The sequence below is a fragment of the Cololabis saira genome, chromosome 21 (assembly GCF_033807715.1).
Source record: "Cololabis saira isolate AMF1-May2022 chromosome 21, fColSai1.1, whole genome shotgun sequence".
In the NCBI taxonomy this organism is placed as follows: Eukaryota; Metazoa; Chordata; class Actinopteri; order Beloniformes; family Belonidae; genus Cololabis; species Cololabis saira.
Window position 1 is genome coordinate 25,856,042 of NC_084607.1, and position 14,376 is coordinate 25,870,417.

The 14,376-nt window shown below is 40.1% G+C and overlaps 1 protein-coding gene across 4 annotated transcripts in view; it reads right to left on the bottom strand.

The window, feature by feature from the left end:
- LOC133422491 (protein kinase C beta type-like) overlaps positions 1-14,376 on the bottom strand; it is a 122,684-nt gene that overhangs the window by 11,681 nt on the left and 96,627 nt on the right. For 3 of the 4 annotated variants that reach the window (XM_061712504.1, XM_061712506.1, XM_061712505.1), the window contains 2 exons: positions 12,467-12,607; positions 1,097-8,635 (listed from right to left, as the gene is read on the bottom strand). In XM_061712504.1, the coding sequence (XP_061568488.1) occupies positions 8,459-8,635; positions 12,467-12,607 (318 nt within the window). In that variant the 3' untranslated portion in view covers positions 1,097-8,458. Of the gene's footprint in view, positions 1-1,096; positions 8,636-12,466; positions 12,608-14,376 lie in introns of those variants that run through there. The other variant, XM_061712507.1, reaches the window with a different exon arrangement.

The following is a 14,376-nucleotide window of genomic DNA, read 5'->3' on the forward strand; positions in this document are numbered from 1 at the left end:
AATAAGAAAAGACTATACCTGTTTATGCATAAGAGACGAGAAAAATAAATCTGCATTTCAGATTGTAGAATGATCAACAAAAATGTGATAAATGTACTCGTACAAACCAAGTTAAACATTGAGCTGTGTTTTAGAAATCAGTTTATACAACGTTAATAAATGCAGAGCTGCTGCTGAGGTCCTTTCCAATAAAATGAAATACAGTTAAATTAAAAATCTACAAAATGTAACATAAATTAAAAATAATAAATTAAGGAGAATTTCTGTTAGAAAACGTTATTTTTCAGTAGCTGGTAGATTTTCTTGGTGAACGTCACCTGCTTGGGTTTTCTTTTCACATGTTATGGTTTTGAGCAGGCGTTCCTGCTGGACAGGATGTGTTTCCTCGCTACATTGTGTCATGGCTCAGTCAAAACCACTGCATCTAATCTGTGTCCATTTGCCAGGGGGGGCTAAATGGTGTGGGAAGTGGTTATTAAACACAAACATGCATGCAGTCGTGGCAACAACAGAAGCAGCGGTGGATCCTGAGCAGCTTTAGAGTGGTGCGGCAGGGTTGTGTGTATGTAGGCCGTGTTTTGCATGTTATTTCATTGAATTCATCAGACCTACGCTCCCCCATCATGGAAAGGCTCTTATGATAAGTGGCAGCCATGAAATATGCACAGCCTGCGCTAGCCGCCTGCCTCACTTCACAGAGCCTCGCTTTGCATCCTCAACCCCTCCCCTCCATCTTTGCCTCCTTACCACTGTCCCTTCCTAATACTTATTTCTTTCCTCACCTCCCGTCATTCACTGGCGCTTCGTTTTTCTTCTCCTTCATAAATTATTCTTACTTACTCTTCAATTGCTCAGAAACGGCTCTCTCTGCCACTCCCTCTCCCTCTCATTCCCGTTTCTTCTCACCTCATTGTCTTCACTTCTTATTCTGTTCCTTCTTTATTCTCTTTTACCATCAAATCAGTTTGCACTCCAGCAGCGTACGCAGTTTGTATGAAAACTGAATGAATTAAGAGCGAGAAAATGATGGGTTGCAGTGAAGAGAGGAACCCACGGGCATGCAGAGGACTTGTAAATGCAATAAACATCCTGTCACATTTCTTTTGGATTCTTTATTTAAGGAATGTATGCTTTTCTAGGAGTACCCCAAAGAAGGAACAAAACATTTTTGGCACATGGAAAGCATTGTAAAATATTTGTTTCTTCATGTATTTTCACACAGAGAGCACATAACAGTAGCATAGTTCACACTTCTGAAGCAGTGCTGATAAGGACAACAGGATTCATCCCAATATGCTGAAAGTATGTAAATCCTAACTGATAAAAGGACTACAGCGTCGTCATGCAGGGTTCATTTTACTTCTCCGTCAGCAGGAAGTAATCAGAAACAGAAACACCAACCTCTGAATAACAACTGTCTCCCCTCCTGCTTTACAATACTGACCACATGTATATTTATATGTATAAATCAACATTTGACACAGTTATATATTCAAGAATAAGTATACAGTAAATGTGCATTTCTAGTTGCTGTCAAAATTCAGCGGGCAGTGATTGAAAATAAAAAACACTGACAGTTGAGGTACAATGGGGATAATGGACACATGATGATGTCATACAAACACAATATCTTCACAGTCAAATGGAAAAGCTTCTCAGTGGCCAGGAATATACGTTTGATCGATATCCTACAGTGTATGAGAATAGTTTATAGTCAAAGATATTCTAAGATGTCAGTTACAATCTTCACCATATTGTCTTGTGGAGAGTTACGATATTCTGGCAAGTTTTGATTCCCAGACGGCAGTACAGACAGACGAAAGATAAACTGCCGAGGGATCAGTCTACAACCAGTCACAGAAACAAAACATGCGGTGGTAGCTCTTGATTGGCTCATGGCATAAAGCCCGCCCCCGCCCTGTTGTGATTGGCCCGATACATCCTGCACCAGTGGAGATGTGACTAGGAGAGGTGCCAGACTCATTACACAAGAGTGAGGTTTTGTAAAGTTCATGGGTATGGCTGACCAGGCTAGTGGCACAATAGTCAGGACTTAAAACCAAAATTTAGAGAAAAAAGACCCAAAGAAAAAAGAAAGAAATGTAAAATCTCGCAACCATATCGCGTAGCCTGTACATATGTGGGGTTTTGATCTTGGAGCTTTAGGATGTTTTCCAGTTCTCCTGATGGGTTAATGTTTATTGGCATTTTTGTTGAGATCATGTACAAGTCACATGTTAAGAAACTTCACATAATAAATCCCCGCTGCCCCACCCTCACCACTCCATGTTCCCAGATACTCTAGGAAATACAAAAACAATAAATAGTTAAATGAGTAAATAATGGAATTAAGAAGGAAAGAAAGAAAAAAAATGCTATAATAGTACTAATATATAGAACAGCTATGGTCACAGTCACCAGAACCAGAGTTGACCTGCAGACATGCAGACGTAGCAGGGCCTGATCAGGAGGGGTGCCAGTTTGTGACAGCAGTGAGATTGTCAAAATATTTAAGAAAGGGCAACCAAACCTTTGTAAATTTGTCCTTATTACCCCTCAGAGTGAATTTGATCTTCTCCCTGATGGGTTAACGTTTAATCCTGTTTCCTGTTCTTTTCTTTCTAGTCTCTTGTTTTGTGTTTAACTTAACTTCCTGTTTTATTTTGAAAGCGTCATTCCTGACATGTCAGTTCTTGCTCGACTTCCTTTTCAAGTAGCTGTCTTGATTGTGAACAGCCCTGTCTTGTTAGGCCTGAGAGCCTGTCAGTGTGCCAGTCTCTGCCTCTGTGTCTTGGACTTTTGTGGGTTTTGATATCCTGCTATGGCAGCACCTTATATTTAATGGAAAGACTTTGTTTACTACTCCTGCCTCTTGGTCTCTTGGTCTTGGTTCACCTTCTCCTCAAACTCAATGATAGTTGTCAGCAACATAGATAAACAACATACGCGCTGATAAATAATTTGTAGTCGGCAGCAAGAAGCCACACGGTGATGTTGAGAACTTGTGAGAAAAACAGTCCGTGTTATACAAAAAATCTACATAACATGTTTTTATTACCAAACAAAATATAACGTATTTCAACGTTGCCAGATTTTAGAAACTGATAAATATGATATATCAGTGAGAGGCAGGCTGTGGTGCTTGTGCATTAATCACAACCACTTCTCATGGCAATCGCAACAATTAGGCAAACTGTTAAAGGACAAGCGCATCATTTTCCTCTGAAAAGATTCAGAATTGACTAAATGATGATGCGTGATTGATTAAACAGTAAATGGAAGTTTTGAAAGAGCAGCAGTAGTAGGAGCACAGGAATTCAGGGTTCATGACAGCAGGAGACTTCTCGCAAACCTAAACTAGTTCTACCGTCATCAGATGTTACAACAGTCAGGTCAGCAGCTTCTAACCTTCATCTGATGACTAAAAACCATAGATATCTACAGCTGTCCTAAGCTAAAACTATTATCCACATATACCACCTCGTCAAAGTACAATTGTTGTACCTTTGAACAACACAGACTTACAATCTGACTCGGAATTACAACAGTTAAGTCAGGGACTGACTGCAGTGTTGAATCTCTCAAAGAATCTTAACATTAGACTGAGGATGCTACCGTACGGTCCTCCAAAGATGTTGTTTGCATCCCTCAATTGTGGTGACAACAATTATTTGCGATGTAAAACAAAAAAAATTGTCATGCAAGTGTGTTAGCTGTAGGAATAAGCATGGAGTATTCCTAGTAGAGGTTCTCATGAGTACTGTTTGGTACTCCTGACCATTAGAGGTTCTGCAGTAAACCTACAAAAACAGGAAAAGAACAACCCATTTCTCTAAATGACTTGTTTTTTAAGGGGGTCCAAGCATGGCCATGCATGAACTCAACAAAAAAGCATAATAAGTCCAAGCGAACCTCGATACAGCAATAATACATCTAACATGCAAGGTGTTGATAAAGGCCATCTACTGAAAGGAGAATCAAATATTCTATCGCTAACGCTGTGCTAGGGAGACACACGGAAACTTCCACATAGTTTTCGGAATTTGTGAAACTGTTCAGAGATGAACGAATACAAACATCTGTTTAGATAAATTGAAAACACAAACTCAAGAGCTGATCCAAACTGAGCTAGACTGAAGAATCTCAAGAATCTCGAGGACCAGGAGTCTCTGGGAAAACAACCAATTCCTAACAGAGAAAGTGACTTTCATCAGCAAGACAGAATGTTAATGTGTAGTACACACCAGTGTCTGGCTGAGCTGCACAAACCCGTTACTGATAACCTCACTGCCTTCACATGTCAGTCACTCACATTTCTCACCTGCACTTCTGTCAGGAGGATTACTGCTAGATAAGGAAAAGAAAAGACCACACGAAGAGAGCTCCAGCAGTGAAGTACTCCTACTTAAAACCAAATACATGAAAACATGTACATTCTGTTTCTGCCACAGAAACTTTTCCCAGGCTGAAACCGTGTTGATTTGCTAGGGGGTTCAACTTTGATTAGGAAGAGCAGGTTTTCATTTCCATCTCTTGTGTGCAATCAGCTCTGATTCACACGCAGGATTCAAGACTGGTTGTTGCCAAGATCATTCTTGTGACTAAATGGGGGTATAAATATCTTTAAATCTTACATCATGAATAGTTGTTTTAATATTTTAATTCCAAAGCATGATTTTATCATCCGTTTTCCTTTCTGGCCCGAGGAGCTGCTAAGTGAGAGTAAAGTGGATCACACTAACATTAGACTTGTGGAAATTACTGCTTTTGTTTTAATGGTATTAATCATATGATGGTAATGTAATTTTGAGACCATTTAATTCCACTAATCAAAAGTCTTAATCAGAGTTGGGACAATATGGAAAATTAAAGGAAAAAAAAATATATCTATATATCCATAAAAACAAACACTATGACTTATTTCTTTGCACACAGTATAACAAAATTCAGGTTCATATCATTTGGTAAAACGTTTTTCATTTCAGGCCTGCATCACGTTAAAAATCAAGTTGGTGTGGGGCAATTTTTTGCAAGTGAGAAAGCAAAGGAAAATAATGAGCCAGGGATTGAAGTTGACATCATTGGTCTCGGAGGCATCTAGGACGGACGACAGCAGTGGGAATGTGTTTGTCATCAGAAACCATAAATTAAATAAACTGTGAATGACTATGTACTGTGAACCAAAAACACTCCATAAAAGACTGCCATCACGTAACGAGTGAAAAAGCCAATGATATGCGGTTGTATCAGTCAACTTAGGTGAGGTCCATTTCCACTTCTGTGATGGCAACATAAAACACAAAAGTACATTGAAATTTTAGAGCAACAAATGCCATCTTCATTCACAGATTGTTAAAGAAGATAATGCTAAACCGCTTTCTTCCCTCATTACATAGACACAGCTGAGGAAGACGAGGGGACGAGTACTGAACTGGCCTTCCTGCAGTCCCCACCTGACCGAGAACATGAGGGCAGTTTTGAAAACAAAAACGCGTCGGCATGTGTTTGCAGGAAGAATGGAGCAAAACAATAAGTGAAGTGATAATTTTGTTATTTTCAATTCAGTGTTGGGAGAAGGAACGGCAAATGTTTCAGAACGTGTTGCAGGTATGAAAGGAAAAGCATGATTCCTGGCAGGTGTCTCTCTGCAGGGTGTACCCCTGCTTTCGTCTGAAGAAAACTGGGATAAACAGCTTGCAGATGTCTCAATCTTGAATAGGAAGAAGCGCGTATAGATGATACATGGATTAGAAATGTGCATATTGAACCAACTTTTCTTGATTTGGGATTGAAATATTAATGCACTGTAATAAAAAAAATTGCAGCATCCTGAAGAGTATTTTCTAACATACTTTCTTTGCTATATCAGAAATGGAATGTATCCCAATTAAACACCAAAATGGCAAAATGTTATGTCACCTCACCCCCACAAGTGTTGCTGTCAGTGAAGCAGCTTAGACCGAACAAAGGTCACATGACTAGAAATGAGGGCATTTTATGTCTCCACATACTTGTTTTACCTTAATTGCTGTTAACATATTAAGGTCAGCAAAAAGGATTGAGATCTGGTCCATGTGTCACGCAAAAATGTGAAATTATATAACGTCTAGTGAAGTCATTTAAGCCTCTCTGTGTAGCATTACCACTTCTGACCACATGGGGGCGGCGCGTCATACGAATGTGTCAGCCTCTGGTGGAAGACACAATGAAGTGCAGCTCTAGTGGGACCGTAGACTGTTTCAATCAATGGACGAAGCATTAGCTCATGTGCCCCATTGGTTTTTGAAGACTGGTTTTGAAAGGAAATGATACCGGCCACCCGTCGGCTGAACCAACTGTCATTCAGCCATATTAGAAACAGATTTAAAGCTTTATATAAACTCTACAGGCGTGGTGTAAAAAAATTCACCCCCCCTAGAAGTCACGTTTCTACTACACTGTTGCGCAAAAGAAAATCCAATCTCTGAATTTGCGATAGAGTTTGCTCTGCAGGGGTCTGTGTTTCCGGTGTTTTTCGAATAAGCGTAAATCTTGAACTCTGTGTCTCGTTCTGCAAAGAAAAAATATTTTTTTTGCGGCTACCGCTGTTGAGATGTCGGATGATGAAGGCAGTGGATGATCATTCAAATGATTATTCAGAGGCAAAGCCCTCATGTAATGTATGATTAAGTGGTGTTACAGGACAACTAAACCGTATTGAGGTCAAAAACAGCTGGAAACTAGATTTTGAAGACTTCAGATTGACCGGCTACGTCACATCCAGAATTGCCAGACATGGAATATTACACTTTTGAGATAAAGTGGATTATCGAATCGCCTGAAAAACCACCTCGTGGAAGCGTGAAAAGGTTTATTCGATATTTGGGAGTTTTGACGAATTACTGCCGTTTCCATTACAGGATTTCTTCTACGATATTTGGTTTTGGGCAAATCTAGGGGTAATGGAAACATGCCAAGAGGTGTCATGGCTGTGAAATCAAATGATTGAGACCAAAACAGCTTTTTGAACCAGGCTATAATGTGGTCAGAACTTGTATTGTTACAGAGAGTGGCTTTAAAGTAAGAGTGCTGATATGAGGGAGGGCGCAGTCTTACTAACATTACGAGTGAATATAAACGCTGGACCAGGTAATTGAGAAAGCAGTGTGGATACATTCAAAAGTACACAAGTCTTTTCAAACATAATACTCACTCAGTCACATTTAAAACATACATGCACGCGTGCACACGCTGTAAACAAACACTCGAGTATAGGGATCATGCTCACGTAACATATACAGCAATGGTTGTGGTATGCACAGCTTAAACATTTGAGCACAGAAAACCTGTCAGAGTATAAGAAACAACTGATCTATCTGTACATCTGACTCTGATTTCCCCTACAGCATTTTATCATCTAGATCTAAGTGATGGACAGCAATCACACCTACTAAAGAAATGAGATATTTGTGGTACAAATCTGACTATGTGGTTCGGTTTGCCGTTTCATATAATACTCAATAGGATAAGATGCTAAAATACAGTTGGGAGACAAGATCTAAAGATATTCTTATTACAGAAGCTCATGCATCTCTGTAAAGCATTCCAGTTTTAGCTAAGATAAGGCTAAACATATAGACTGTATTAGTAGTATACACTTACAAAAAATACGCTCGTTTAAGTTAGAGGCCTAACTAAAAACTGATGGAATGTGTTAAAGAAAGGTGAAGTCACAATTTCCACGGAAAAATAAAGTCATAAAGTTACAGAGGAAATCTTGTGGTTATTTGCTTGACATCACTTGGATTTTCTGTGGATGTCGGCTAAATCTACTCTTTACCTACATAAAAAACGGGGGTCCAATCAGCCTAAAGCTTTTTTTATTTTTCTTCTATTGGAATGCCCGACCTAATCGGTAACTTATTCTGATAACACGCGCCAAATTAAACACAAACTCATTGTTCACACCGCAAGCAACACGAGCCGAAAATCACTCCGTATGCGGAAGAAGTAGGATTTTAGAAAGATTGTGGTGAATCTGATTTCCATGCTTCTTGCTTTCTTACAGCAATACTCAGTTTATCATGCATAACACTATACTACACTGGTTTATAGTAATAAGCTCTCAAAAACGATGGTAAGACAAAGTAGGCGCAATATTGTATTGCATGGTGCTTTTTTTTTTAAGCTGTAGCAATAATCTGATACCATGTACACATTCAAATTTTGTCAAATGCAGTTATGTCAACTTCATATTTCCAGAGTGCTACAGTACATGCAGTTAGGTTCTTTTACCCTTACATGGGGTCTTCCATAACAGTGTGATCAATGTATCTAGAGCTTAATCTGTGAGGTCTTCATAGCTGTGGGGACACGGGTATGTATTTACGTCTATCTTGTAGGTTTTATTGAGCTGGAATGGGACAAAATGATGATGCATATGTTTGTGTGTGTCCATGTATCCGTGCATGAGCCGAAATCAAGCCTGCTCGGTGGCAGTGGTGTCAGCGACGCTTCCTGGGAACTCCGGGTTGATAAAGGAGAATCCCTGGAACTCGTCTTGGTCCAAGTTCTGAATCACTTCCTCGTCAGGGGGGGTCAGCACCGGTGGGTGACGCGTGAAAAAATGGTCAAAGTTCTCAGCTTTCCGTCCGCACTGTTGAGGAGGACGGGAGGGGGGAGGATGGAGCACGGGAGGGAGGGGTGGATTGGGGAGGGGAGGTGGACAAGAATGGATGGAGTAGTTGGGGGGAGCGGGAGAGGAAAATAAAGAGGAGGAGGGGGAGTAGCAGGTTGAAACGAGGTGTGAGATGACATCACTTCAAAATAGTTTCAAATATCAGAACAAGTGCAAGTCCTTGGGGCGTGCTTGATTTCAGAAAATCAAACACACCTCATGTATGCTTTCCTTTTTCAAATATTTGAAGCATATTTTACCCAAATTTCAAACATATTAAGTCTCAAATCTCCTGTGACAGTGCACTACATTGAGTCATCATCCAATGCTGGTGTGATGAATGTGGCAAGAGCTACGATTATCCCCAAAACTACACATACTTTTGATTAACTTTATTTAGATTACACGATGGCCAGCTTTGGGATTAGGCTAGAAATAAAAGGAGGCTCTCAGCTAGGAGATAATTAGTATAATTGTGTGCTAATTGTGGGTTAATTACACGGTGCAGCTGTGGAGACCAGACAATCGGCTCGTACGCAAAAGAGCTTGATATTTACTTGGACGTTTGTCTTAACTTCTCAGTGATTCTGTGACTGGAAACATCAATATTTGGATATTAGAATCCTATCAAAGTCTCTTCTTTCAGTAGCACTGACGATCGAGGTGATGGACAATAAGTTAAATAGTCTCAAAGGCATCTGCCCAGTTCACTTGACATGGAATTGGTTTTAATTAAAGGCACTCTTTGTAGAAATGCCATGTCTGACTGAATGGGGGCAGAATATCACAAGATTGTGATACGCGTGTTCCAGTTGGCTTTTCGTGTTTGTTCGTTCTTCTCATTTTGAAACCATGATGCCACGCAGTATGAGAAAAGAGAGCCTTCAAAACTTGTCCAATAATTACCGTATTTTCTGGACTATAAGCAGCATCCACTCTATTTTAAAAAAAACAATAAAAAAAAGATATACAAGCCGCACCTGTATATAAGCCGCATCCGCTCTATTTAAAAAAAAAGATATGCAAGCCACAAATATTGATGTTGTTAGATTAGACATTTACTACATGTACAGAACCATTTTGAACTGTAAATGATGTACATGTTTGTACCTAAATAGATCCTTTCCTAACAGTGCCTTTTAACACAGCAGCAACTTTGCTGATTAAAACTGGACAGAACCAAGAGAAAATAACCAGTATTTATTTATCTATTTATCTGTTTGAAATCTGCTTCTACTTCTATCTGCTAAAGAAGAAGTAGCGTATTCTTCTTTGCATTTATTTTGTCTTAGTTTTGATTCTAATTCCGGTTAGAGTGCTCCGAGCGGTGGAAGAAAAATCCACAGAATAGCCGCACCTTTGTATAAGCTGCATGGTTCAAAACCTATGAAAAAAGTAGCGGCTTATAGTCCAGAAAATACGGTATATAGCAGACCTATATGCTCCCATGTGGTCACAAGTGGCAACGCTACATCAAGTGGCTTTACGAAGCAATCTGGAAACACGGTTTCAGTCCAACTCATCTGGTGGACAGTGGTCACTACTGAGAGTTGCATCCTTTACATCAAACGAGCTACTAACTTGAAATGTATATCTTCCTGACAATATCCCTTATTGGGACTTTGGGCCGAGCTATTCCATTTTCTTTTTTTTTTCTTTCTCCATCACTGTATGGAGCTTTAATTAACACACAAGGATTCATTATTCTCTGACAACGTGACCCAGAGGGAAACTACAAACTCATTAAATCTTTATGACTTGGAAAACCAAATGAAATTGAGCCAGACTGTTTAGAGTTTGGGGAAATATGCGAAATGAGAAATGCACCGGGGTCAAACGGTGGCTGGAGCCAAACGTTGTCGCAACTGTTCGGGGAACAACATGCGACACAACGGAAGATAAAATGGAAGAGCTAAAATTTAAGTAGAGTTGTTGAGTAAAGAACATTTTTTGGCTTGATTATAATGTAGAAACCAGATATTTAAAACCACAAACTGAACAGATCCCAGACTAGATCCCATTAAAATAAGGTACTCCAGTATGAAGATATTGTAGTGCACTGACAGGTTTCATTTGAGAGCCCAGAGCATGCAAATAAATACATATACACACAAAAAAAGTGAACACATAGAGGACCAATAAAATGTGAAGATGAGACGACAGGTGGATGCATTTCACTAAAGAACTGACGGATGGAAGAGATCTTTAGGAGGATGGTGGAGGAATAGACTGAGAATCGATGACTACAGATGAATGAAGACGGTCACACAGCAATAACTTTAACTGAAATTCCAGGATGATGAGATGAGTGTTTCTATGTGCTGGAAAAATGTGTAAACCAGCCAGTCCGGCTCTGCGTGTGTCCGCAAGTCCTTCACACAGTCAAAAGCTAATTCAACAGATTCTCAAAAGGCGCCAACTGCATATAAAACCACAAACAGACAACAATAAAGAACAGCTGCTTTATGATCAGCCATATGAAATCTGACAGCATCACACGTCCCTCAAACCGCAATTTACTCAAAAACAAAGAGAGAGAGAGCTTTCTTATAAATAAACAGACAAGAATAAACCCACTTCCCTTACAGAAGGTCTGAGAAAACAGAAGCATGAAAGATAAAAAAAAAAGCCCTTTTGAAGCCAAACCCTTATCTATTTATTCTCCTTAGTAGGTAAAAAAGCACAAAAAGAGAAGAGAAGGAGATGAGGCAGAGGCCTGACAGATAAAAGGTGTTTGAAAAAGAAGATGAAATAGAAGGAAGAGATGGATGCAGACGGCAAGAAAAGGCAGAGAAAGGAAGAGATCAGACAACATATGTTAGTAGTCACATCAGGGGACTGCAGAGAACAGCTCGGTGCTGCAACACCCAGTGACCTCTACATTTGAAGTGACACAAAACCCATACATATATAGGCTATATACACATATATATATATATATATATATATATATATATATATATATATATATATATACATATACATATATACATATATACATATATACATATATATACATATATATACGGTATATATATATACTTTATAGTACATAAAGACCAGCAGGAAGAGAAGGCTACATGAAAAACTCATAAGCAGCAGTTTGGCCCAAGGCTGTGTGTGTGCATATTTTATGCATGTGTGAGTATTAGATGACATCATTCTGACTCGTGTTATGATCAAACTTACTTTGTCATAGAGAGAGGAAAAAAAAAAACACTAAAGAAAATAACAAACATGCTGCTGTTTTGAGGAATTTTGTAGATGTGCACGACCTCCCTGGAGGCGTAGTGTAAACTTGGTGTAACCCCGGTGAAGAATAAATACGCCCTCTCGGCTCATGTAGAGTGTGATGGCACCTAATTGCGGAGACCATTTTTAAATATGCTCACAGTCAGGCTGCCACCGGTACTCCAAACTGCCACCAGTACTCAAAGTCTGCCTCATCAGAGCCACATTATCAGCACATCAGCAGAGTGGTCACAGCCTCAACCAGCATCTCCGGCCTTACAATCATTGCCAATGTTGCCCACATTCTCCGGCATCAACATATCCTCACTTACCTGCGTGCATCGGTCCCATACGGGCAAAGGGAAGGAGACAAAATGTCACATTGATGTGAAAAGGTGTAAAAGGGTAATAGAGACAGAGAAACAGAGAGGAGTTTGAGTAATAGGAGGAAAGAGGTGTAACAGTACACATCGCCACAGACAATAAAAGGTCTGCTTTTCTCTCTGCTGGGTGAGTAGTTTTCAGATGCGCCACTATGTGATTTGCACCTCCGCTGTGTGATCTGCACATCAGACTTACAGCTCTGGGTTTGAAAGGCGGCTGCACCTCCTTGTTCTCCAGCTTCTCCCAGTCCATGTAGCGGAAGAAGCTGTGATCTCTGATGTCTCGCTCCCCCTCCGGACCGCAGCCCAGGCGCTTCGCTGGATGCTTCGTCATCAGCTGAACAGAACGGGGAGAAGACAGAGGACTGTTGGATATCACTCCTTTTCTTCCCTCATGCTAATCTCTTCTGCCTTGTGGAGGAATCCTTTTTCTGATATCTTTTCTTTATTGTTTGCACCATGTGCCAAGAGATATTTCACTACGCAGTTTTCCCACTCTGATGACCTGTGATGTATAATTCATCTGCAAATGTTTACGTTGAACAATAAAATGTCTTTTTCTCCCGCTACCTTTTCTCATCTAAACGTACGGTGGTGTGTGCGGGCTCCTTTCTTCGGTAGCTGCTGCTCCCCCGAACATTGTTAACACTTCACCTGTGGTTTTGTCGGAATGAATGAAGGCGTACAAACCCCATTCAGAGCACCGGCAAGTTGGACGGTTTAATTAACTAACTTGCACAAAGGATACTGAACACGGGCGTCTTCAGCAAGACAGCTGGCTCTCATGGTAAAAGCTCTGTGTTTTGAAGCAACCAGTGTAAGGAAAGGACTTAATAAATAACATACACACATACACCAAATGATCAGATTCATATCTTGAATCATTTACATCTCTAAAAGTCATCCTGATATAGATGAACATGGTTTTTCCTTAATTCAAAGGAGCTTGAGGCCGGATTGAGGCAGGATTTATGAAAAAAATTCGTATACGTTTTAAGTTTTCTACTAATAATGTCAGATGAAGCGTTCCAAACCCAAAAGAATGAGCCCTCTAGTGTATCTCTCCGTTGCCTTGAACAGGCTGTGTGCTGCAAAATGTGCTGCAATTCGGGCCCAAATTTCCCGTGCTGGGCTGCGGATGTGACGTCACATGACGCTGCATGCACGTTCTCCCCGTTCTCCCGTGCCGGCTTCGCTGTTGGTTGCAGTACCCCCGAGGGCCATCGTGGTGAAGGGTGGCGCTAGAGAGTCTCATTTCTTAAAAGGAGCCTCATGCTCCTTTAATGTGAACTTATCCAAACCTTAAATCATATGGCGGGTCAGTCGAACAATTATATAATGCCAATGAGCAATCATCACCAACGTTGAATAGCTGCCATACATCAGATGGAGAAATGTCCTTCCAGTCTGGCTCCATCAAAGTCGTATGACATCAACATGCATATTTACGTCAATAACTTATTTCTGACACTGCTCCTTCAACGAAGCATTGCATTTGACTAAGACCTTAAGATCACATTACTTATTTAATTTAACCTGTGATGGAGTGATGAATGTAAAAGTTTGCTGGGCGTCTCAGTTTTCTGTTTTATAGTCTCCATGATGACTGACTGAAGAAGTAAGTCTATCATTTTACTGTCCTTCTCTCCTCAAGAAGGTAAATGCTAATGCAAACCAGGGTTTTATAGACAACGTTTGACAGTTTCAATTAAAACTGTATGTGACATAGCCATACTTAAACAGCCATTTATATACAAATTGTCTAAACTTTTTAAGAATACAGGGATGATAATGGTGATTACAGCTGCTGCTTCCCGCTACTTAATTCTCCCATAGTGTGCAATTTCATGTTGATCAAGCAACACAGTGAAGTGTTTCACTCTTTTCACAACTCAAAAACCTTCTGTCTATTGGATCCTGCAGCCAAAAATATTTTTGTTTGTGCGCGCTCGAGCACTTTACTGCAGGTAGTTGTTTTTTGTGGAATATCTGCATCTAGTCTTGCCAGCACAACAACTAAAGGAATAAAGCTTGTGGGGCAGTAAGTGATCATGTTTGACAGTCATGTGTTCAGCCTTAAAGTACAACTTGTACTCATTGATCGGA